At 41.7% G+C, this 26911-nt stretch overlaps 1 protein-coding gene across 3 annotated transcripts in view; it reads left to right on the forward strand.

The window, feature by feature from the left end:
- Nucleotides 1-1968: 1968 nt before the first annotated feature.
- mtus2a (microtubule associated tumor suppressor candidate 2a) overlaps nt 1969-26911 on the forward strand; it is a 43297-nt gene continuing 18354 nt past the window's right edge. For 2 of the 3 annotated variants that reach the window (XM_018691281.2, XM_018691283.2), the window contains exons 1-4: nt 1969-2277; nt 13163-15489; nt 16822-17080; nt 20430-20687. In XM_018691281.2, coding sequence (XP_018546797.1) covers nt 13417-15489; nt 16822-17080; nt 20430-20687 — 2590 coding nt within the window. In that variant the 5' untranslated portion in view covers nt 1969-2277; nt 13163-13416. Of the gene's footprint in view, nt 2278-3288; nt 3344-13162; nt 15490-16821; nt 17081-20429; nt 20688-26911 lie in introns of all 3 variants that reach the window. The other variant, XM_051078608.1, reaches the window with a different exon arrangement.

Genomic DNA, 26911 nt, shown 5'->3' on the forward strand with positions numbered 1-26911 from the left:
CTTGCAGTAAATTATTTGTAAATTGGAGAAAAGGCTTTTCGTTACTTTGAAAGCCTAATGACTTTTGTGCATATATAGGAGCATCAGTCTTTAGGTTCTTTGGCTTTGTTGCTCTGTTTGTGTTTGACATTATGTTCCCTATATTTTGTTTACATGATCAGTGCAACTTGAAACGCTCAGGGTTGGCAAAATAACTGCCCTCACCTTCTTTTGTCCTGTAGCTGACCTAACCAGTAAGGCCTTATTAACAAAACAGTGCAGCTGTGGGAGAAACAAGTGCTTTGGGGTCAAAGTGGGCTTACCTCACATTACTCACATTACTACTACAGGTATTAAATTAATTACCCATAAATAACTAACTCTTCTTCCTTAATGTCAAAAAGATGCGGTAACACAAATTGTTAATACACATGAATACTGTTTCAAAGAAATCATCAATTATTTACAGTATGACATAACAGTACAACTTGTTACAATATAACAATTCCTTAAATGTGAATATCCATAGTGGTACTTATTTTTTTCCTATATGACATTTATATTTAATTGTTTTGTTGAATCAATACAAAGGGATTCATGTGCATCCTCTGGGAGAATCAGTACTTGTTCCTATATGTCGTGCCAAACCTTAGAGTTTACTTCAGAAACAGATACTATGTATATATACTTATATAAATAGATGAGAGATGGAGCTTTTCTTCCTTCTCCTTTGATGCTGCTTTAAATTTCTACTGACCTTAGCTGTGCCCTTTCACATTACTGGGCTTTTGATGTTACAAATCCATTACCAGTGTTGATATTTGTGTCATTTTGCTGTGATTACATCACTTTCTCAGACTCTTTCTTTTTTTTCTTTTCTTCGCCCCTTTTTGCTCAATTATGGATGGCATCCAGCGTGTTTAAAATTGTGAAAGTTTTGTTAAGAAAGCACAAAAACAGTCTGCTATGTTGGGGTCATTTCAGTGAATCACTCATCGTCAGTTGTCTCTCATTTTGTTATTCATCTCTGTGGTTCAGTTTTCCCCTTACTCAACATTGTGTTGAGGAAGAGGAGCATTATCTTCCCCTTGCTGCATTCACGCACAGGACTTTTTAAAATCAGGACTTTGTAATTGTCATGTTGACAAATGTGCTTTGTGGAGAGCATGAAAGTTCGTTCATGGCCTTGCAAAAACTCAGCTTTTTATTGAGCATTCAATCACATCTCAAAGCCTTCTTCAGCAGAGGGAGTTTACTCAGCTGTCAGAGTATCACTACTTACATCCATGCTTACTGTAGGCGAGGTGATGAAACCTGTCTCCATGACAACAGCACAAACTCTGTCTGCTCAGGAAGACCATGAAATGAAAGGTGCAAAAAAGTCAGTAAGTGGACCTTGAGTTTTGTTTTGTTTTATTTTGTTTCATTTTTCGTTAAGGTGCATTCTACATATAACTTCAGTCATGCACCCCTAGCCTATTAAGAGGCCCGCATAAAATGGCTTCTAGGTCTCTGTTAAAATGTTAACAGACAACTGTCTGACATGTGACGGTGTCTAATGATACATTGCATTTTTTCTAAATACATTTCACACTGAAAGTCGGTGTGTGTGTGTGTGTTTTGAGGGAGAGGGGCAGCTTTCTTTCTTTTGGCGCCATCTGCTGGTCATATCAGGACCCAGGGATACCAAGAGCTCAAAGCAACTCATGGATTTTTTTTTTTCTTCAAACAAGAACTTATGCCCAAGCACACAAAAATCCTACACATGGAAACTTTAGTACCAGTGTCAACATGCTAACTAAATACTAGGCATTTACTCCTGTACGTTAAGATTTCCTATATTGTTTTTGCTTGTCTCCTTGTCTGCTTCTCTTTCTGTTAAAGTCTGTATGTTTCACGCATAACTCCTGTAAATAAAATGAGCTTTTCAAAACTCCCGTCCGGTTGCTGTTGATAGTGATTTTTATGGCGCGGACACACTTTTCATCACACTTCTCTTGTGATCCAGCAGAGAGCGCAAACGTGTTGAAAGAGAAAATACCCGGGCGCCTGAGCATAAGGATGCTCTGTTAGGTGTCGGCTGCAACATCAGCACCGCTCCTCCCTCTCCTCCTCCTCCTGTCCGCAGCATCTCTCTCTCTCTCCCTCCTTCAACCGGTTCTGCCACTCAGAGAGAGAGAAAGAGAGAGAGAGAGAGAGAGAGGAGGGAGTGGAAAGACACGCATGTGTTTTGTTTCGCAACTCCTGCGTTTGACCGACATTCTTCAGTGAATCAACACCAGAGAAAAAAACCTGAAGGTAAGTCGCACTTAGTGAAAACACCCTGCGGGTATTTTTTTTTTATTTACTTTTTTTTTTTATTATTTTATTTTATTTTGTGTCTTCTGAAACGATGCCTCGGAGGCCAGCATCGGTTTCTTGAAGAAGTGTCGCACGTATTTCGCTCATAGAATCTGGGTCTCGCTGTTGACTCGGTTCGCTAAGCATTCTCAGCTAAATATGTATCTCGTCGAGTTGTATTCACTTATATTTGCGGCGCAATTTGTAAGGGAGTGCTGCACATTTCACCGCTTGTTTCTGCAGAAGGAAACTAAAATATAATATGGAACTTGACCCGCGCAGATCGGACTGTAAGTGGAACAGGAGACTGGGGGAGAGGAGAGCGCATAGCTGGGCTAGAGAGAGAGAGAGAGGTCAGACAGGGAAGAGCAGGTTGGTGTGATGGATGGAGCAGGTCAAGTCTCTGTGGGTGATGCTAATGATCAGGTATAGATCATTAGGCTTTAGACCTGACTCCAGTTATGATCCACTGTACTGAGAGCTGACAAGGAGATGAGGAGAGGTTGGGACGAGTATGAATTTATTTTGTGAGAAGGTTTTCTTTTTTCTTTTTTTTAACCTTGTGCAAAATATTCCATCCTCATCCTTAACAAATTTCCCTTTAAAAAATGCCACAAAAATAAATACCAGAACCTGTTTTGGTAGTGCTATTGTACTGATCCAGATAGAAAGTGGTTTTTGAAAGAGTATGAGCAATGCATGAAGACTGTGAAGTTGAAAAAAATATATATGTGCTTTGATCCAGGGCTAATCAAACCTTTAGGGAAACCTTTTTCAAGATCTCCTGCAGGTAGTGTTTTCATTTTGTAAAATGCTTCAGCTCTAATTCTGTCTGTTTCATGGCATGAATGAAACCTCACTTCCTCTTTATCTGTTACATCTGTGAAAAGCCTGAGAGCTTATTAGTAGTATTTTTATGTGCTTTAGTTATTATAGCGACAATTCTCATGTCCTCGCTGTCACCTTTAGGCCACTTAGAACAGAGACGGGAGAGGGACAACAGGAAAGGATGGATCAAATAAAGGTGAGCAGACTGAGGCCACGTCTTTCACACTCAGCTGTCTCTTGTCCTGACTGATTGGTGTCTGATGACCAAGTTGTCCTTGAGACTTTGGTTAGCGCAGTTTTTCTGTCGTTGTCAGTGTGTGCCAGTTTCTCTGTTTACTGACGAAATTACTGTATTTCTTTCTAATATTTTCAGCTCTGTAACTGTCAGAGTTTACATCATTCAGTATCTGGTGGCACTGCGATAGGACTCTACCCTGATATGCTGTACATATTAGATGTGTGGGAAGTGTGGTTTTAAGTGTTTATTGGAGTTGTGTGCTGCCACTATCGATCCCAACATCACAGACTTCCCACATCTATGGATATTGCAGTCCATCTTCAGCTAAATCTTGCCAATCCCTCCCAGCCATGTTAATGTGGTGGTTGACACTGCATCAAAGCAGGGCAGCAGAGCCTGTGGCCTTGGCTTGTAACTGTACGCTGTCTGCTGTAGCTGCTGTAGCTGCTGTTCTAGATGCTGATGCATGTGTGATTGATTCATTACATCTGACCTCTGCAATGTCTGAACACCGATCAATTCAGCAGATCTCTGCCAGGAAAACCACTCGCAGCAGTGTGCATGTGTTAGTGTGTGTGTGTGTGTGTTTTGTTTAAGCGCTCAGGCTCAGGTGCTTGTGTATGTGCATGTGTGTTTCTGCCAGTAAGACAGTTTGTCACAAAGCCCATGAGTGTAGCACACCGGTAAGACCTTCAAGGTCATTTTATAGGACGGAGCGGAGGAGAAGGAGGAGGATGAGGGAGGGAGAAAATAGAGATGATAAGTGAAGTGAGGGAGCGAGGGAAGGAAAAGTATGTCAGTATGCCTCTCTTAAGTATTTGCAAGTTTTTTTTAAATTCTTTTTTCACTTTTGTTTGGACGAAAGTGTTTTGTTAATAGATACAGTGTGGTGGTTTTCATGTTGTGCATAAGTGTGTATGTGAACATTGAAGAGAGAGTGACAGAAAGAGGAGGTTATTCCAACAATAGTCATTTACTAATGATTGTTGTGATCACTCTCAATTAAACAATTACGAGGCTCTGCTCTGTTCAGTGCGAGGTTGTGCACGTGTGCGTGTTTATGTGAATTCGGTGTGAATGAAGTGTCAACACACATGCAAACACACGCTCTCAAATTCACCACTGCCTTTGTCTGGAAGGTGGCAATGAGCTTGTTGTGGCTCCTCCCCTGCAGTCACAGGCAGGACATCAGAGGGTGAAGGGAAAGGCACGCCTCCACTGATCACACACACACACACTCAAACTTCCCTGTCCTGAGGGGGGCATCAATATGAAAGACCTTTTGCACTTGAGTGCATGTGTTTATGTGTCCATGTGCTGTATTTCTGCCGTCAGTTTAAGGGAAGTGCTACAGATTTATATGTTTTTAAATGTATTTTGTGTACCAGGTCATTTTAATTATAAAGTCAGCAAGATACAGCCTCTATTAAGAAAATGAATGCAACTCCATGAATGAGCTTGAGCCAAGCAAGTGTGAGCAGCAGTGTATTTATGAGGACAGAGCTGTAAGAGCTGTTGTCAACTTGACTGTATAAAGCCACAGAAACGTTCAGTGAGTCTACATCATTCATTTTTCATGGAACATCTCCATTCTGTATATATCTATATTCTTTTTTAGGCTTGTTCATGTTTCCAAGAATAAACTTAAATGTCAGCAGCAGCAGCAACTGAGCTGCATTCCTCTTTAATTTCCCAAAGGAGTTTCTTTGCCCCATCATGTGCCTCCTTTACCCAGTGTATGAAAACAGTCATTTTTACAGCCTGTGCAAGTCATTACCAATTTTTTTTTCACCCCCCCCCCCCCCCTCTATTCTTTGCTCACCTCTCACTGATCCTTTGCCAGTCCTCCCTCCCCCACACCCCTGGGGTTTGCCACTTGCACATTACACATGCATACACACACTTACACATTACGATATAAAACTAGAATTCCGTTCCACCCCCTCTTTGCTCTCCACAGCATCATTTGCTTCTATTATCATATTTTCCTAAAAATAAACAGAAAGTGACTCAGCCAATCTAAGTTGCGCTCAGCTCCTCTTTGTCTGGGCTCCCTCACCTTTGCCAGCTTTATGTCTGACTCTGTGCGGCTGTGTGTGTTTGTGTTGCGAGCATGTGGCAACTTCCTTACGGTCCCACTGAGAATTCCGTCACCGTTGCCGTCTTTTGTCTGCAACAGCTTTGCATTATAAGTGAACTGCTCTCTCCTCCTCTCCTCTTTGTCCCCTCATACAGTTTCGCCCACCAGCCATGCAAGAGTTAACATTTTTCTCTGCGACAAGAGTGAGGGTAGTGGGCGGAGGGGCTTTGCTAATAACAATGCAGTGCTACCAGGCAAACCAGCGTGGACAGACAGCCTTTTCTCTCCTCTCTCCTCCATGCCACCCCTGTCTGGATCTATGTTGTCTGTGTTTTAACTGCAGGGCAGAACGAACCAATAAACAATCTCATGCCTTCTCCCAGCCCCTAATTCTCTCCCCAGACTGTAGTCGTCACTTTGTTTCTAATCATGCTAATCTCCCTACCAGTTCCTCTTAGCTTTTTGTTCCCAACTTATCTGATTCTTGTGTCATTTCTATTTTCATTTTCTGCACATTTGTCTTTCCTTCATCCATCTCCGCTACAATCCATCCTCACAGGCTGCACAGCACAGCAAAACCAGACAGTGAAGCAGGACCATGTCTGATTTAGTGGTGATTCAGTCTCTGTACTAGCCGGAAAAAAAAAAAAAAAAAAAAGCACTAAAAAAGAAACACAATTACGGAGATGGTAAATTTCATCACTAAGTGTGTTTTTGTGCAACAGATCTCTATTTAGTCACATTTTCCTCCTGTGACAAGCTGTCTCTTTGTCTCTGCTCCTGCTGCAGTCACTGTCCAAGTGTGTGTGTAGTTGTGCGTATAGGTGGTCTATAGGTATGTTTCTTTGCATGTGTGTGTAAGCGCGTGGTTGGAGCTGGCGTTTGGTTTGGAGGGTGCCACCTTTAGCTGTGGATGTTTTTGTGATCATCCACTTTCCCTGTTTTAGTCATTTCAGCTGACAAAAGAGACAAACCTCATACGTGAACATGTGTTGATGGATGGATGTGAATGTGTGCTTGTGTTTGGCCATTTTTCATTTCGCTTTGCTGCGACTAATAAATCCTATTACTGGCATATTGCGATTTTGTGACGATTTCATCACAGGTAGCAATCACTGCCTGCCTGCTCACGGTGAGGAAGTAAATCAGCTTTTATTACAGATGATCTGATTTTCTCATTCTCTTTATTCAGTTAGGTATGACCACCCACTCTGACCCAAGATCCTGCAGAAATCCTGTTACAGTTCCCCCTGCGATATAGAGTGACTTCCCCCTGGGGTACAAAAAGGCATCAGACTGTGAATGCAGGAGTGAAGTGAGAAAGAGGGGGAGAGGGAGATTATTTGGGCAGATGTAGTCTGCTGATGTGTCGTCTATGAGGATGAAAATGGGATTGATCACCTCACCCTGTCCTCATTAACTCTGTATTATTACAGTGATAGAGGGAATGGAGAGAGGGAGAAGAGGACGAGAGATTTTCTTTAAAAAAAAAAAAGGGGGATGAAACAGATGGGAATCACCGAAGGGACAGAGCTTAACTGAATAAAATTGCTGCAGCATTCAGAGAAGCAGAGATTGTTGACAAGGAGCTGCTCTGTTGTTATTTTTTGATCAATACAGAAAATCAGTGCAAAACAACAATCAAGCAGCTGGAGGATACTATTTCTGGATATTTCCTTGTGCTCCTTCACTGTGCTGTGTGATGCCAATCCCCTTCGCTGTCTGTAGTGAGTTAGTGCTTGGTTCACACTAAAAAGCACTTGGGCACAGTTTAGTGAATCATCGCTTGTGAAATTCTGTCTACAGGGTGTCTATTGTGTCTCCTGGAGCGTTTAGCTTATTTCACTGCTATTTCTGTCTGTGCTGTGTTGCTGACAGAGATGGGAGGAGAAGGGATGGATGACTAAAAGCTTAGCTTATTTCTGAATAGACTTTCTCACTAAGCTTTATCCTGTTGGATCATTGTATGTGAACAAGACATACAAGGAGAGAGGAATACTTTTTCTTTTACCCCAAATGGACAAGAGGACGATTGTTTTGCGTGTGCAGCATTTGCCAGTTTATTTTTGAATGTGCGAAAGCCTTAAATGTATTCACATATTCACACACGTCTGCAGAGAGTAGATGTTCACAAGTTCACACTCAAACACTTGCGCACGCACACACACATTTCAGCCACAATTTAGCCTTGGGAAAGTGTACAAGGACACGCAAGGATGGTGTCAGAAGAGATTAATTACATGCATGCAAAGACACAGCTCGTACTGAATTAGAGGAGTGGAATTTCATCTTTAAGGATAACTGCTACGTTTCATTTTAACGTAAATCCTGCACTGAATCTAATTATGTTATATGGTAACACTCAGGAAACATAAATTATGGTTATGCACACGCTCTGTCCATTTGCGTTGCCACCATTCCTTTTGTGCTGGAATTCACATCTATGCAGAAGTATGTGTGTGTATATATGGATGAGAGAGAGATGGGACGGGGGAAGGTGTGTGTGTGTGTGTGTGTGTGTGTGTGTGTGTGTGTGTGTGTGTGTGTGTGTGTGTGTGTGTGTGTGTGTGTGTTGTTGGGGGTTCCCCTGGGAATACAGAGCTATAAAACCTGTCTGCTCTCTAGTGGGGGAGGAGAGGAATAAAGCCAAAGTGCCAAAGACAAATGGCTTCTGTAACAGCCACATGTGCTGCTGGATCAACAACAAAGACACTGGGAGAAGGCGTGTGTGCATTTGTTGATGTGTGTGTCTGGGTAGGTGAGTGTCTTTGTGTTGTCAAACATGTACTTATGTTTCTGAAAATGCAAAGCAACAAGCAAACACCTCCTATCAGGCTCTGAAAAGAAAAAGTATTTGTGATGATATTTATATATATATATATATATATATATATATATATATATATATATATAATATATATATATATATATATATATATATATATATATATATATATATATTTTTTTTTTTTTTTTTTTTTTTTTTTTTTTTTTTTTTTTGTAAAATTCTGTGCAGCACTTAATTTTGATCCACTGAATGAAAACAAGATTCACAATCCCCCTGTGAACTGTGAACCCCTCTCATATTTTGATTCTCCCATCATGAAAACCTAAGGGACTATACCAAATTTATTGCAGTGGTGAGGGGAGGTTGAATCTCTTTATTTCATTTGATATTTCATTTTGTTAAAAGCAAGACCTGCATTATAAATATTTTCTTTGGGCCATCCACCAACTTAGAAAAAAATGCATGTCAAAATACTGTACACCTGGCAAATATAACAAAATGTTGAATATTTCCACAATGCTAACTGGTGCTAGTGCTCTTGGTGTTAATGTTGGCCATGTAGCAAAAGCAAAAACGTACGTATAGCATGTTTATTGAAAATACATATGCATTAGATGAGACAATGCTATAGCCTTAGATGCTGGACTGTTTCTCAGATGAATTACATGATGCCTGAGTCGCATGACTGGGAGTGTAGGGACATATCCTCCAAGGCAGAGGGTTCGAGAAGCACAGCATTAAATAGCAAAACAAAAGCCATCTTTCTGATGTAACTATTTGATTTTTCATACATTTTAAAATATCATATAAGGAAGAAGGAATCTGGAATGAGACAAACTTAAACTACCCTGCTGCAATGCAAACCCTCCCTTTTCTTTGACTCCATCCTTTCGCCTAATAATTTTCATACAGTCCCTTACAAGGAAACTGCTTAGATAGATTGTAGACTTACTGCTGTCATGATGTTTACTACCTGCTGAACAGATATTTATAAAATGGAAATATATGTTCCCAGTTTCCTCAAAGGGAGCAATTTAGTACTCTTAAGCATTATATGTGGTAAAGGATATTCAGTATTCTGCAATCTGCGCTCTTAGCCTTACATCAAAGTCACTTCATAAACCTCTATAGCTCTATAGTTTGTACTATAGGGGTTAGTTGATGTATTCCCTTCCATCAGCCTAATTAGAAAGCAATAGCCCCCCTGCGACAAACCCCTTCCTTTCCTCAGCCATCTGCATGTCTCATTTCTCCCACAATGTGTGTGTCTCAGTCTTTCACCCACACAGACTGATTCCTGTTCACATACTCCACTTAGGTTTTTTTCATTTTTCCCTCTGTTTTCAGTGAGTCCCTCATCCTGCCTTGTTCTCAGCTCATCATTTCCCACATTCTTAGGGGAGCTTTCTGTGGTTAAATGCAGCGCCTGCTAAGTTAGGAGCCCAGTGAAAACCACAAATTCTAGTCCTTGACTGAAATTGATCACTGCTGAGATATTGTCTCATCCCACCTCAAGCTCTCATCATTTCAGGGATGTGTCTGTCTGCCCACTTGCAGGGATGTGATTGCCCCTGGATGAGAAGTATGTATCTAGTGAAAAAAGAACACTTGGCTTTTTCACTCAGCTATTTCTAGTGCTGTGTGTATTTTGTGTGCATTGTGTATGCCGGTTCGCCATATTTGTCTTTCTCCATGGTTGTGCATGAGTGTGAACTCACATGTGATAGTGATGCACAGCAGAGTGAATGTGTGAGCTGTGAGCATAAAAGCATCAAACTGACCTTCAGAACTACCCTCTGTCTTTCTAACGCTGACCTTTTTACCCTGATGGAAGATGCAGGGGTTAAAGCGTGTGTTCTCCATTTCCCAGGCATGTGGCATTGCCATGACAACAGAGGCAGGACTGTTCAGTTTTTACCCCAGGTTTTTGCCTCTTGCTGTTTCCCCAGAGTGGTTCAGACAGAGTAGTAACCTCTACTAGTGGATCGCACCATCAGCTAAAACAAAGCCTATCCTCACTACATATTCCAGCCCAGATCACCTCAACATGCATAAATGCAGGAATAATACTGGGGCTGTCCTTTCTAGTATGCTCTGAAGTCTGTCATAAAAAGTCCACTTTTAAACATTTTAATGCTAAAACATATCATCTGGTGGTGAATGGTTAACACTTAATTCCTTAAGTCATTTTGCATGTTATTACTTATTTCTATCTACCTCCTAACCTTTAACCCTCCCTATAACCCTATCACTAACCCTAACCAAAATGGTGTTAAATGACACACAGTAAGTTTAAAATTAATAGATATGACACACAAAATGTCCTGAAAGTGGCATGCTATTCAAACATAATCCCATGAAATCATATTACGCCACCATAAGGCAGTACAATAGACGGGAATTCCTGTCAAGGTTTTTTTCCACATACATGCTACATGCCTCCTGAAGCAAGGTACACCTCATTTTTATGCTTTTTATCATCACAGCAAGTCTTTTTACTTACACAGTCAGAAAGGTTCTTTCTCTCTCTGTTGCACCATGTTTAGTGTTTTGCCAGATTGGTTTTGTCTGCCTTGCTGTGAGGTGATGTGCAGCTTATTCTGGTTCAGCCACTGTGACCAAGCTTAGCGCTCAGCCTCCCAAGACTGCTGCCATCAGCACAAGCTCCAGTGCTACATCAGTGCTGTAATCGATCTGCCATCATGTCCTCCCAGAGAATTCTTTCGCTCTCTGATACGCACTCTCTGACTCTTTCTCTCCCCTTCCCATCCTTCTCCTTCCCAACCTCTTTGAAATTTGTCTGTGTGTTTTATAATTAGCTAATTATTTGATTGTCTGCGCCAGTTAAGGGTAAATATTAGCAGTGCACACAGACACTGTGCTGCAGACAATGCAGGGATTATTCTACATGTCGATTGTCTGTTTGTCTAGCATAATGGATTTTCCCTCTGTCGCTCAACAATACTTGATCCCAAACTGAATCTTCTAGTAAAGAAATGTTTATTATGATGAGTATCTGAATATATGATAAAACTTTTGATATTTGTTTTTCATAATTGAAGTGCTTAAATATAATATTTTTTTAAAATACAGTCAGCTCAAAGAGTTCTCAAAGGTGTATGTTCTTTTAACAGACTCTTCAGGAAGCTATGATAATATCTCCAAATAATTTTTAGGATGACTTTCAGGAACACAAATCATATCCTTGAATGTTTCCCCTCCCAATGTGTTTGGACAAAATGTGGCTCTACACCAGCAGTGAGGCAGTATCAGATGTGCCACAGGCGGTGGGAGCTGCCGTCTTAGTACTTCTCTGAGTTCAGTGATATCACTGCCACAGGACACATGGAGAAGGCACCTGCTAATGAGAACAGATTCCCCTGCTGCACATACTGTATAATTAGAGGGTGGGAGTACTATTTGAACTGTGGAAACTATTCAAATATTCAGTGTGATGGTTTGAAGACACATATTTGATTATATAATGACCATCTCGTTCTACAATATTCACTGCTTACACTGACAGATGTAACATTTACCTGACAGTTCTGATAGAACATGATTGAAATGTAACTTCAGTTTTGTGTATGATGAAGGAAATAGGCTGTATGGTACAAATAAGTAAACAAACAGTACTCTTCTTAGTGGGCAAATGAAAGTGAAGCCATTAATAATCTGTGGTTTTAATGCCTCTGGTTCAAGACAGAAGGAGAATTCCTCATAGAGTTCTTACATAATTACAGAGAGATTGAAATGTAAAGAGACACCAGGGAGTCTTTCATCTGCAAGCAAAAATATGATAAGAGTCATTTCATGTTGTCAGAGTTGCTAAAGTTAAGTGGTTGTTTGCTGGTTTGTGTGTTTTGTTTCATTCTGCTGCGATTAAACTGCCCCGCAACCTGCAATGACATGGTGTGACAAAACCTCTCAGACATTTGCCCTCCCAACCATCTGTTCATCTATTGTCTGTACATGTGTCAGCGGCTCCACATACAGTTGGATACTTTGAAACAGTGTCATTTACTTAGAGCGACATAATTTGAATCTTAGTTTTCTGTACGCTCTGCAGAATGCTGCTTTTAAATGAGAAGGATATGCTGTTATGCATTATCACATTGTGGCATTGGCTCAATCAGCCATGTGGCATGTCAGAGAGGACTGTTATCCCTCCTGTTGTGATGAGACATACAGTATGGATTTATCTCTCCGGAGCTGGTGTTCCTGTTCCTCACGTATAACAACACTCCCATTTTTCCTTTTAGGGACACACTTGCACTCTATTTTCCAGTGTCTCTAGAGGAAAAAAGCTCATTACAAGACACTTCACACCCTTCCCTTTCTTCATCAGCCATCCCCATGGTGATTCCTTCACTTACATGGAAACAGCCTGTACTCTGAACTATTCTTTTCTCTTTTCACTTATCTCTTTTCTTTCTACCCTACAGTGAACATCCATCATCATTTCATAATTACATTCCTATTATTAATGTTGTACTACTCCAGCAGGTTACAATACGAATAGTGTTAATCCTGAGTGTATTTAGCCACCTATTACATCACATTTTACGTTTAACATTACTTACTGTAAAATGTTTTGAATCAGCAGTTGTTTGTAAAAAAAAAAAAAAAAAAAACATTTAAAACAGAAACATAGCAGTCCAAGACTGTCACTCCCTGTATGCATCCAGGGTCTTTTTGTCTCATGGGTAGCCTGTTCTGTTTTGTTTCAAATGGCCATCCATTGATATGAGTCATACAAGACTGTGAGCTACACACAGCTGATTTCAGAAATTGCTGCAACCCAGACCAGACTTGATAAAGTGGCTCTGAGGGGGAAAACAGAATGGGTTGTATCTCAGGCATATTTCTTTCTCTTTCTTACAGTTTCCTTTGTTGTCTTTCATTTCAGATTGAACAGACCACCATCTCCCTGAAGAGCTATCAGCTTTGTTAACTCACAGTCAATGAAGGATAAGCAGCGAGTTGACATGAAAAAGATTTCATGAGATGACATTTTGTCCCTGGGTTACTCAACCGAAGGGCCATCATCACACCGACCCTGAAGAGGAGAGACAGGGAGGGAGGAAGTATTTGTAATTCAACAGATGGCCTCAGCACCCTGCAGGTGTCTTTGAGTGAATCAGTCAAAAGAATTGGTCCAACATGAGCGTCCCAACTGGTTTCAAGGGACTCAGGGTCAATGTTGACAGAGGAGACAAGATTGGAAACAAAACCCAGATCCAGTTCCCCCAGTCCGGGGATGATAATGCCAATCGATTGTCTTCGATTGGTGATCAAGAAGGAAGAGGACTGATTGAAGACACAGGGTACAGCACAGGTTCCATTCCTCCTTTGGTCTCTCAGAGTGAATCCCCTGACAAGTTAGTGATCTGGGGCTCCGAGCAGCAGTGCATGGAGCCTGAGATAAGAGAGTTTGAGGTTTTGGAGTGTCAGGAGATACATACATTCTTGGGAAACAGGGATCAGGAGGATGAGAATGAGGAGGAAGACGATGGAGGAAGTGTGAGAGATGGAAAAGATGAGGGTCCCATGTCCATATCCTCCAGTTCAACTGCCAGCTCTGTTTCAATCGGTGTGAGGAGGAATGACAATGACAGCAACAAAGTGGAGGGCAGAATACAGAGGGGCAAAGAGGTGCAGAGAAGGATTACCTGTCATAGCACTGAAGAGCTTGACACATGTGTGACGGGCTCAATAGAGAAGAGGGACAGCAGGTCAGGCAGGGAGAGGAGGAAGGGAGGTCTAAAGGAGTCAAAGTCTGAGACAAATGTGTTTGTCTCCAGTTTGTCAGCAGTTTCACTCAGCGGGAGCTTGTCGAGTGCTCTGGATACCAGTGGAGAGGCTCAGTGTCCCATCTCTCTGTCCAACTCCAAGACCCCTAACCCTTATCCAAATGCCAACAACACTACCTCAGCCCAGACCAAGAGAAGGGCAGTCCCTGTGGATGCCAACCAGAACTCTGCATCGTCGCATCCTCAGGAGACACATGACCGTTCTCAATTCTGCAGCCAGGATCAGAGACAAGGGGAAGGAAGCCATCACAGAAATGGATTGTCCGCTGATGTGGGGCTGGGCCAAAGGAGGAAGGCTGGATTTGAGGAGAGGGTCCTGCCACCACGACGGCAACAGCTCGTCAGACCCCTCTGTCAGACTGAGATGGGAAGATCAAGGAGCATAGCAGAGCCCAGTGTACATCAAGCTTCCCCCAGTCACTCTCCAGATTCATACAGCAATGGGTCAAACAGAAAGTTTACAAAATCATCTTTACGTGAACCATCAGATTTCTCCCACCTGTACAACACATGTGCAATCTCCCAGCCCAGACAGCCCAACCCGGCAGCCCAGGGGGATGCCCCACCTGTGGAAAGACAGCCAGCTACAGCCCCTCGGCACAGTTCCAGTCCCCCCAACCCTCCCACGTTAGAGAAGAGACCCCAGACTCAGCTCACATACAGACGGAATTGCTCCAGTCCCAATAGGACTGGGGTTCAATCCAGGTCATCTACCCCTCCCCACTCCCCTCTCAGGACACCCCAGGGCTCACCACGCAGGCAACCCTCCATGTACCTCGTCTCTAGGAATGTCTCGGGAGTGGTTAGACACGTCTCATCAGGATGCAACCCTGCTGTAACAACGTCAGCTCAGGGCTATGGCAACAGTTGCTTGAGAGCACCAGTCAAAACTAATATAAGCACAAGTGGAATCCCCAAAGCGCCTCTTAACAACCAGCAGAGCTCCCCCCACTCCAACCACAACTCCAGCCCCAAAGACAGCTCCCCATCACCTAAACTTAAACCTAAAGGAGTTCGCCCTAAAATCATTACCTATGTCCGAAAGAATCCTCAGTTTAAGCCCCAAGCTGCTGACGGACCTTATCAGGTATCCTCTCTACCATCCAGGCTCTCAACGTACACACACGGCCAAGCACCTGCTTCCTTCAAAGGCACCACTAAAGACCCCTCCAAGCCCGACGCAGAAACCAGAGGAGCCCCAGCACTCATTGCCTCCAATCTGCTCTATGACAAGTACCGCCAAGAGATGCAGACAAACATCTACCCATCAGGTGTACTGAGCAGGAGTATCAGGCCCCCTGGACACACAAACACTGTCCCCCCTGCACACACACACGCCACCCCTCATGCACACACACACAGCCATACAGCACCGCCGAAACTGGGCAGCAAAGCAGACAACTTCTACGGGACACAGTCAGAAGTGAGTATTTTGTACTGCTTCAGTGGCTGCTCGTTAAAAGAATTAAACTTTCAGTCTGATCGGTGTTGTAGTTTTATAATGTGCTCATTCTCATTTAACAATAGATTTTCTATCCACAATCACAATACATTCACACAAACAGTGAAAAAGGGGACAGAGATAAAATGTAATTATAATAGTCTATGAATTAGCGGCAGAGAATTACTGTATGATATACAGTGTGTCATATACATCAAGTACAAATACAAACTGCGTATCAGTCTGAATATCAATTTCCCTAGCTGCTATCCATAACTTCTATTGCACAGTAAACCATGTATAATTGATCACAGATCTTCTGCATTTTATCCCTGCTCTCACACAAGCTGCTCATTATTGCTTTAAAATCATTCCTTATTGATTCTGATTAAATAGCTTCATTTGGCATTCATATTCATACAGCATCAAGCGCCAGCATGTGGAAATAAATAGTTAATGCATGCTGAAGTACAAAGCCCACAGGGACGAGAGAAATCTCAGCACTTCACATGACTCTGCATGTACTGTATGTTAGCATTTTGTCCCTTACAGTAGGGCAATGACTTTCACGCTTGAATTATGCTGTTTAACAGTTTAACATTATGAATCTCAGTTTCCCTGCAGGTCTGTGTTACATTTTCTATTCAAACTAATATTGTAAGATTTGCTGTGTTCTGTATTTCATCAGACTGTTTATTACTTCTTCTCACAGCATATAAAACATGCAGCAGAGTCCAGATCTGTAACACACTGCTGTCATGCAACCAAAATGTAGAAATTCTTGTTATTAGATACTATCTATCAGACATTATGAGTCATATTATTTTTGTTCATACTGAATGTTTGTTAATGAGGAGATTTAAGTCTGTATGGACTCATTCAAAGATGGACAATATAATGATGGTGTTTGCTATCAGATTGCAGAGTGCATCAAAAGCTTTGTTTCCAAGTGTGTCCACAATATCTGAGGCAAAATACACAAAAGTAAACACATCTTGGCTGCAGGACTTTTATCAGTAAACAGATTAGTGTGTAAGTGAATGCCAGCAGAAGATCCCATTAGGAAGGAGAACAAGGACTTTATGCAGTATGACACACAGTACTACATCTATGAAAGATTAAAGGTGTTTTACAAATTATAGAAAAACACATTAATGTATCAAAAAAGTAACTATGGTACAGTTTGTTGAATGCTCATATTTAAGTTTGACCCTTTTCTTTAAATACAATATTTCTTTTACTAGAATGGGAATACATATAACTGTACAAATATTTAATAATCTTTTTGGCCAATGTAATGATTTTCATTTATAGGTGGGAAGATCTACCAGTTTTAAAAGCAATTCTGCTGAGGAAACGCTGCAGCCGCGGACGGCTGCTCAGGCCGGAGGGAGCGGCAGTGTCCTGCGCTCTGGCAGAGGTCTGCGCTTGGGCCTGGGAGCTGTCAGGACAGCTACTGGTGCAGCAGCTAAGGGCAGAGGACCTGGTCAAGGTCAGAAGTCAACACTGGTCTTCACCCAGCCAGTCCAACCTGTCAGCCCAGCGACTAATCAGAAAAGCCAAGATAACACAGGTAAATGAAACATTTCCCCCACAGCACATTTTTGAGCCAGTTCACCTTTCAGCAAGAATGCCAGATGGAGGCAGTCTGCTCTGAGCTACAGTATATGTCAGATTTTATTTCAGTAACCCACAATTTGGCACACTAGGGAGCTACCTTATCTTTCTTCTCCTTTGCAGCAACGAGTAGTTGTGGGACTGTTTCTTCCTAAAATTGGCCTGAGATGAAGGCAGCTCATTAAAATGCACTCTGTGAGATTAATTTTGGTGGATGTGATTGGAGGGCTTTTAAGAGATGCTCTGAGGAGACTTTTCCTGCTCCAGAAGGCTGCCATTTACAACAAATACAATAAATAAACAAATAAATAAATAAAAGCTTGTTTGCACTTTCTCTCTTCACACGCAGCAAATTTCTAATTCAGATGATCGAGATAACCACCTATGACTGCTGAAGCCAGATTTGCATTACAGCTCCACTGTCGCTGGAATATTGAAGTATGAAATTTGCTCATGGCCCTGCACTCTGCTACGGCATTTATCACTTCCATGCATAATTGATCTGCTCTCTCCTTGAGTGCGATAACCTGGACACACAGTTTAAAAAAAATACAGAGACATATACATGTGCATACACACACATAACTCAAAACTCCACATACAGAATCGATCAACATAGTATTATGACATGCCAGGCTTTCTTATCATAATCCCTATTAATACATATGTATGGTGTCTCTGTGCTGCTTGGCCCTCTGGGAACTAGAGGCTTTGAAGTGCAAAGCAATTAATGCTTAAGTAACGTCAGTATTTTCCTGCTGGAATCATCTCTCATCCCTGCTGCACCCTTCCCTACGTACACTGCATGGATAAACACCAGTTCAAATATACCACAGTATGCAGCACTGGTCAGCATTGTGTTTATCACTGTCTGTCCTCATGTACATAGGCTACGTGATTGAGGGACTTCCTATTGATTTTTATTGTTGTTATTGTTTTTTCATTCACGTCCCTGAGGAATCTGAGCTGTTACCTTTAACAGTGTGCCAATAAGCACTTAATTTTTCCTTTGCTCCCATCATCACTGTGAATTACAGCTTTTTTTCCTTCTGAGAAGCGAAATCTCTCCATCTTGCGTTTGCACATTATAGTAATTACACTGTATAGCTATTGTATAGCTGTCAAATTACTGTAACTACTCATACTAATGTGTAGGCTTTAAACTCTGTATTGTTATGATAATGAAGATCATCCACTCACATGACAGGACATTTGTGTTGAAGCTACTGTAACTTCTGCATGTTCAGGCTCTCATACTCCCTCACGGCAGCAAAGCCCTGCGCTTTGCTCCGGTAGTGCTGCAGAGATTGCAGTGCACTCAAGTATCGCATTTAATAACATGCAATTTAATGCTTTGTGGAGGAAATCCGTGCAGGTTGTCACAACCCACCTTGGGCTGTAATTAAAATCGGTTGGTCATTATAGTGTTCATCCCAGCCGCCTGTCCCATTGACTTTTCTAAGCCATATTTACATAATTCATCACAAGTTAGGACACTCTTTCTTTAACTGAAAGCCACTGGATGATTATGTTTTCTTTTCTTGGGGGTTGTTGAGAAACTGGAGGTAGTGTTTTAGACCTAAGGGCAAAGTAAAATGCTTTTATTCAAATCTTTGGTATGGCTAAAGGGAGAAACTGCAAGCCCAGGAAAACACCCAGGCTTTTATGATTTATGATGCATTTCCCACATTCACACTTGCATGAATTTTAGGCCTATTTTTGTACTTTGGGAGAGCTGCTTTATCAGGTAGTGAATTTTGCAGGTGGAATAAGAAAGTGAGAAATGCAAGAGAAAGGATGAAGAAAGAGAAAAAAAAAACAAAAAGTTATTGCTGGGCTAAAAGAAGTGAGAAGGGCAAGTTATCTTTTAAATTCTCTCTCTTTCTTCTTTCCTTTTAGGTTGGTATGAATAATATGTGCTTTCATTTAGCAGGAGCCTTGGACCATGATATCTAGGCTGAAGTGAATATTTGTCAGGCTCACTTCTCTCCCTCGTCTATCAGAGGGAATGAATGGAAGGGGGGGCTGTTAGGGGGCAGGAGGGAAATGAGGACATTTATCTTTAATGATCCTGACCTTCTCACTCAAGAGGAGCAAGCTCCAATCTAATAAACAGAACCGCATGGCACAGAGGCAGATATTGAGGAAGGAGGAAAGTGGCGATAAGAGGCACTGATGATGCTGGAGGGGGAGTTACACTGGAGACTTTGCTCCCTCTTTTTTGTCCCATTTTGCCTCTCACTATCCACTCCTGTCTCTCTCGTACTGATGCGACAGTTACCCTCTAGCATGCACTAGAGCACACAGCTGTGGCAAATGGAGAGGAAAGGAGGGCTGCCTACCTTATCTCTGTAGCCAGCAGGGGATAATGCTCTTCTTCTGCCCAGGATCTAGACCCTTTACTGCAGACTGGGCTAGCCAAAATTGTGCCTCTATCCAAGGCCTGTGGATTTGCCCACTGTTTGTGTGTGTGTGTGTGTGTGTGTGTGTGCAGCCTTGATTGTTCATGCCTGCACATTTCATCTGTTTTGCTGTTGGAAATCATAGATTAGCAAGAGGGAGGATTTCTCCCCATTGCTCACTGACAAAAGCTACCACTATGAAGCTATGATTACTTTTTTATCCTCCCTTTCTCTTTTTGATTCCCCATCTTTTATTTCTCTTCCTCTGTAAAGATGTTTTCACTCACTCACTGTAACGCCTGTAATAACGAGGAATTACTGATAATGTAATGAACTATAAAAACAAGCAAACTAGAAACATAATGTATGTACTGGAAAGATATATCACCTATGTCCTAAATTGTGGGTGTCGTATCGAATGTCATAACAGTGTTGGCATTAGAGAAAGTGCTGGCCTCCAGCCCGGTCTGCAAGCATGGTCAGAGCCAAAAGCAGCTGTTAGCGGGCTGTTATGTATATGGTTATTATATTTGCTTGCTGTAGCAGCCGGAGACATAACACAGACAACTTCCTTGTGCCCATTGAGAGCTTAGTCAACACAGGATGATGAATGATTCACAGGGGGAAATAAACATCATGGCTGTGCTTAATCTCTTACATTTATGTTGTTGGTATGTGAGTGGTGGTTAATGAGTTTACAGTAGTCATTCAAACACACACACACCCACATTTCCTATACTTATGGTGCCATCCACTCAGCACAAACATGCTGCAGCTCAAACAAAAGGATCAGAAATGAAGCTAATTATCAGATAAGATGAAATTCACGGAATAATGACTTGCTTTGTTTTCCATTGTCTGTCAGTTCAGCTAAGGACACCCCATCTTGTGCTTTTATAACAGATGACCAGGTATTCACCCAACACGCGCCTCCCCCCGCCCCCGCGATGACAGCGACGGCCCAGCCCCAGCCTGCGGCCTCCAGGTCTTTGCTCCCCAAAGCGAGCCAGTCAGGCCTGCGCCCCCCAGGCTTCAGCTCCAGCCGCCTCCCCGCGGGCCGCCTGGCAGCCTTCGGCTTTGTCAGGAGCTCCAGCGTCTCTTCGGTCTCCTCAGCTCACTCAGCTGACAGCACACAGAGTGACCCATGCAGGACAGCTCACCGTGAGTGCACCCATTACAAATCTGTTGACGCTAGTGCTAGAGTATGTGAAATCTGATTCCCACTGTACCTTTAGTTTTTGCTGTATTACAGACAGGTATTTATCAGTTAATTTAAAGGGTTCTTTCAAAAACACCTACTTTATCACTATATCATGAGTACACTATTGTCATCACCATACTGTTTTTATTGCCTTCTTCTATTTATTCCCCTCATGAATACAGTTTGCATAAACAGCCCCCTCCCACATTCATTATGTTGCAGTTTGCTTTCTCTTCCTGAGCTCCACCCTGCTTAAAATGTATTCTTCAATCTGCATTTTCACACATGACTTCCATGTGATTAACAACGATAGAGCTGCAGTTTCATAAAGCACATTTTATACAGGCTTACAAACAAGGACACAATATAAGGGGTATTTCTGACAATAGATATTGCCTGTCTATTACAACTGTCTAGTTAATAGTGGGGTATTATGATTTAACATGTTTTGATGCATTTAAGTTTCACTGTGTGTTAAATAAGTTGTGCATTTGTCACACATGATTGAGCCAATCAGGGGCACTAATATTAGCTAATTAAAATCAGTATCATCAAGAGTAGAGGTCAGGACATTATGACATTGTTCTTAATTGATTTGCTCAAGGAGGATCCTTAAACTTCATAAGTTAGGGGTGATGACATGGTGCAAAGCTGGTGTGGTATCACAGATGAAGAGGGCAGAGTGACTGTTAAATTGGACTTCAGAAAAGTAGAAAATATATGAATTTCCAGTTTTACTGCAACAGTGATAATTCCTTGATTCACATAGTAAAAATAACATAGCACATGATGTCATTCCCCAGACTCATCAGTAATTTAACAGGCTTGTAACTAGGTCTGTGCCGCAGATTCAGCCAGCATTAGCAAAGATAACAGTTTACTGGCAGAACTGTGGGGATAGTTTTCATTTTTACGGTCACGAGAGAGAGATGGAAGTGTATTTTCAGTTGTGATTTTAGTGCTGGTTGTCAGGGCTGGTTGGTTACTTAGTTGAATTTGTAGCAGCTGCATGTGTTTTTAACGTGACCTACATAGGGAACACTTGCTCTTCCTCTCCCAGTTACAGATGACGTAGGCACCTGCACTCTCACGCACGTCAGGCCCCCTGTTATGTCATCATTCCTTTCCCTCATTCCCCCCTTTTGTACTTGTATTTCTTTTCAACCTCTTTTTCTGTCTCTAGTTGGTTGAAAATGAATACAAAATGTGTGGTGATGTGGGGGAGGCACGGTTTCAGCTACTGTGAAGCAGAGATAAGAGGAAATCCCTTGGGTCCCCAGAGCTGAACCTGTTTTTAAAAAAAAATTTAAACGTGGGGATAGATGTGGCAATTGTCATTTTTGCTAATCTTGTCATATTTATTTCATAAAGACATAGATGCTTAGTTTATAATTCTTTTCATTGATGGTTTCTCCGTGTTTGGGCAAAAATAATCAATGAGTGGTGCTCTACTTGCATGTGTGTGTGTGTGTTGTGTATGTGTTATCAGCAACTATTCTGATGATGGGTTTACTGCTTTTAAAGCAAGAATGCCAAACACTTTCTTGTTCAAGCTTCTTTAATATGAATATTTGTTGATTTTCTATGATATTAAACTAAATAACTTTGGGCTCTGGACTGATGATGATCAGACAAAACAATGTAAAACTACCAGTTGGAGCTTTGGGCAACTGTGATGGGCATTTTACTTTTTTGTGACCAAATAACTGGTCACTTAAATGAGAAAATAATCTGCAGATAAGTCCTAATGAATTGTAGCATTAGTGTGCAGCAGTAGTGAGATGCAAAACTCCTCTTTCTCTCATCTTTCTCATGTTTTTACTCCTTTTTTAATCTTCCCCTCAATTTTAAAGCCCTACCTTTTTCCTCCTAACAGCAGTAAATCTTGAATGTTGTGGCACTACAGCAATTCATCACTCAAAGTGATACTTTCCCCGTCGGCATCTACACTCTGTAAAGTCAAAATATAAAAAGACAGAATAGTAATGAGCTGTAAAACACAGTTTCCACAGCATTTGGGTGCTTCTGTGCCAATAACTGCCCCTTGAAGCTATATATTTTGATTTTACCACCTCTGTTGTGATTTGTCGTCTGAGACAAATGCAACATAAACAGTACTACTGAAGTTACCCCTCCCATTCCTACAGTTGGTAGCTTTATTTCTACAGTGCTTTTCCAAATAAATCACCTTGCAAATATCAATATCATGAATCAATGAAATGAGATTCAAGCAAGAGTCTATGCCTCATCATTCTATCTTATTTATATTGTGTATTCAAGCAACTGCCAGTATGAGTGTGTGGATTAATGCACCTGTAGTTCAAAAGTCCATAGTAATTTTGACCATAAATACTGCACCTGTAAACACACACACTCACATTCTCACAAAGCACAGGAACACCTGCTAGCAGAGCATGAAAGCCTAGGAGTTTTTAAAAGTGTTGCCTGGAGCAGAATGTTCTTCTTCCTGCTGTTGAACTGCTGCTGGTCAGAGCACGGTGAGACTGAAATGGAATCAAGGATGATAGACATGAGAGGCAAAAGATTAAGGGCCTTTGATGTTCATTTCTGTGTGTGTGTGTGTGTGTTTGCGTGTGACACAGCGAGAGAGATGGGAGAGCAGGAACATTTACTTCCACTTTTGACTCTGTGTGGTGCCTGTGACCTTTAGCTGCGGGGCATCCGAACTCCCTGCTCTATTTGAACCTTCTAGAATAAAATAGGACTGACTGTAGATCCTGTTCTGTCTCTCGCACTTGTTGAGCTTTTATCAGAAGGTCGTCTGATGTGTTTTTGTCTAACCTTTCTTTGGGATATTGGGGAAACAAGTCGTACTATATCTTGTCTTTTCCAGGCCTGAATTCCATTGTTCTATGCATGGCTGTTAAGATTGTTTTTGTTTTTTCTTTTGTCCTTGGGACAATTTAGAAAGTCTGACAAAATAGGGGTGACAACGTTAAGCCTTTCCCTGATTTAAATTTTAGATATTGTCAATTTCACCCAAAAATAATTGCATTTTGGATCATTATGTTGCCCAGAGCAATATGTGAGATAGTGGGGAATGATTCTGAGTGATTGCCATTTGTAGGCTGATGGTGTGATTTGCAGCAAGATGGGGGACGTTAAGTACCAGTCATGAGAGTTGTAAACATCTGTCGGTGTCGAGTCAATGTTCATTTGTGCACATGTGCATATTGGTGTGCAAGTATACACTCAGGGACCTTAGCCTCCTCTCACCACACTCCAACTCAGATCAAAGAACAGACAGACTGACAGATGAGTTCACACACATCCTTCCATCAAGGATATCGGGGGAGGAGCAGCAACCCCAGTCTCTCCCTCTGTGGCAGAGAGAAGAAAGGCCAGGTTCTGTTGCTTGTTTTCCCCCCACTGATCAGCAAGTAAAACGGACTCCATTAAGGCTCTGGATGAAACCAACAGGAGAAATCATTAAGGAATAGAGCGATTGGGGGGGGGGGGGGGTTGCAGTGCTCTAGTAAAGTGGGTTAGAGGAAGATCCCTGGAGTTTAAACTCCCCACTGTCGTAGCTCATCAACCTGCTCTGGTCAATGGGTTATGTGTGCAGTTAAATGTGTACATGTGCCTTGTTTGTCTGTAAAGAAGAAGCGAGGGAGGAGGCAGAGGGAGAGGATATATTTGGCTTGAGAGAATACGCCATAATTTCCACAGGCATGATGGTAAAGAACTGGTTCTCCCAAATTACACACACACAAAATATATTTGATTTAAAAGGAATTTTTGCTCTAAGTGCTCACAGCATTGAAAAATCACATTTAAAAAATTCAGCACCAACATCTCTTTTCAGATACAGTGTCCCAGTTACTCCACAGATATCCACTGTCAGCTAGTTCTGTAGTAGTAAAACTACTATCCTTCAGGACTTACTGTAGATTATTTGTAATGAAACAATTCATAAATAGGGGAGAAACTTAAAAAGGAACAAACAAACAAACACACCCTCACACTAAGGAAACCAAGGTCACATTGAGCCAAGCTCGTATGGCCTTGATTGATTCTTATCGCCTGTTTGTGAATAAGTAAGCATTCAAGTATGTGTGTTTGACTAGCTTCTGGGGGGCTGTAGGCTACTCTATATAACATTGATTAGCCATTAACCCAATCCTCCCTTTAGCCCAGTCATTGACATCCTCTAAGGTGTTTCTGTGTGTGTGTGTGTGTGTGTGTTAGATACAGCACATCCACGTATAAGATACATAGGGGATGCCTTGTTAATTCCACTGTGATTGACAGACTCTATTACATAGCTGAGAGGAGAAGCAGAAGGAAGCTGATGAAGCCTGTGCCTTTGAGCCATGCTGACTCCTTGATGGAAACTCAATCGGCAAAACAAACAGAGAATTATCACCTCTATCCATCTTCTCTTTAGGTTTATAATGAAATAATGGTGAAAATCAAATGAACGAAAGAGAGAACCGAGCAGACAGCTGAGGGGAGAAGAGGGGCTGAAGGGAGATGCAGTGATAAAAGTAAATTCAATGAGTCAGAGTGAGAAAGAGAGCAGAGAATGCGAAAGAAAAAATGAGCGGAAAGAGAAGCACGGAGAGGCTGGCGCAGGGAGGGGAGTGGATGCCATACCCCAGATGCCATGGCTCAGATCTGGTCTGTGACTCATGCTAGCTCACTGTGAACAGATGGTTTCTATGGTGCATGTGCACACACAGACATACACAAATGTGTATGCACACACGCACACGCACACACACACACACACACTCAAATACACACTAGTAGAGCAGCAAATTAGATGGGCCAATTAGATATGGCTGCCATTCTGCGGCTGAGGAGAGGAAAAACTAACATGGCAGTGCCTTATTGAAGCAGCAGAGCTGTGACAGGGAGGATGGGCTCAATGGGCCTGTTCATTAACTGATAAACTCACAGCATATTTCATCCAGCTCCATATTAATCACTGTTTATGAGCTTAACTGATGGTCCTGACTGACAAAAACACAGAGAATGTGAAAACGAGAGCGTCAGAATCAGATAAACAGGTAAACGTTAATCTGTGATTCTTCATTACACTGAAAAGAAAGGCTCAGTCGTATTTATTCTCAAATAATTTACACCACAGAATCTATGCTCCTCATCCTCTCTCCTACTGAGCAGCTCTCATTTCTGTTCCACAGCATGTATGGGCTTTGCACCCTGGCTGCTACCTAACACTCTGAGTCTGTTGTTTTCCTTACAAAAGAGCAAAAAAAAAATTTAATTTCAGCTCAATTTCAGTTACATTTGAGTGCTCTACTGTCTTCTTCATAACAAGCAAATAACTTCTGTAAATGTTGTTTTAATGGGAGACATTTTTGGAGTAGTATGATGCAAAATGAGGATTTAACAAAACCACTTTTTGAAGACATGACACCCTGAGGCCGAGTCTTTTAGAGCAGATATTTGGCACCTTATGTTGCATCTATGTTTCTGTCTGCTCGAAAAGTAGCTAGCTGTCAGCCAGTGTGTCTGGGTATTGGTTATTAAACCTCCCTCTACCTCATTTGTTTTCTTTCCTGTTTTCGTCTATCATGCTTTTTCTTTAGATTTCGTAAAGCTCATGAAACTGGATTGTGACTCACAAACTCAAAAAGAAAAAAAAAATCTCAGTAAACTAATTTCCATCAGGTCGTTTGTTGGCTTTAGAGAAGAACAGTAACAGAGGCAGCAATTTCAATGTGCAGATGTAAACACGATACTGTTGCCACATAACAGGAAGAGAGTAAAAGCTGCTGTAACTACCTGTCTTAATAAGTGAAATAAAAATGTGACTTGCAAATACATAAAATGGAAATGCAGTTCAGCCTGTGGCAGTAAAATACCAAATGCAAGCTTAAAATTAACATTTACATTCATTTTCTTTTCTAAGCATCCATTGGCTATGTTTTGTTCTTTTGGAGAATTAAATTGGCTGTTATGCCAAAAGCTTTAGTGATTGTGCAGTCTGTTGTATTTGCTACTGTTACCTTCACACAGTTTTCGAGGGTCATGTTTGTGTGAAAATGTCTTGGTTTCTAAAAAGCGGGTGCAGATTTGCAACAGGAAGACAAACTGGTGGAAAAGAACATTTAGTTCACCCGTGTTCTGTAGAAATCTGGTGACAGCAGACAAAGGCCAAGTACAGCTTAAAAGTGCTCCTGTGCTCACACCTTGT

The sequence above is a fragment of the Lates calcarifer genome, linkage group LG20, assembly GCF_001640805.2.
Source record: "Lates calcarifer isolate ASB-BC8 linkage group LG20, TLL_Latcal_v3, whole genome shotgun sequence".
Lineage (NCBI taxonomy): Eukaryota > Metazoa > Chordata > Actinopteri > Centropomidae > Lates > Lates calcarifer.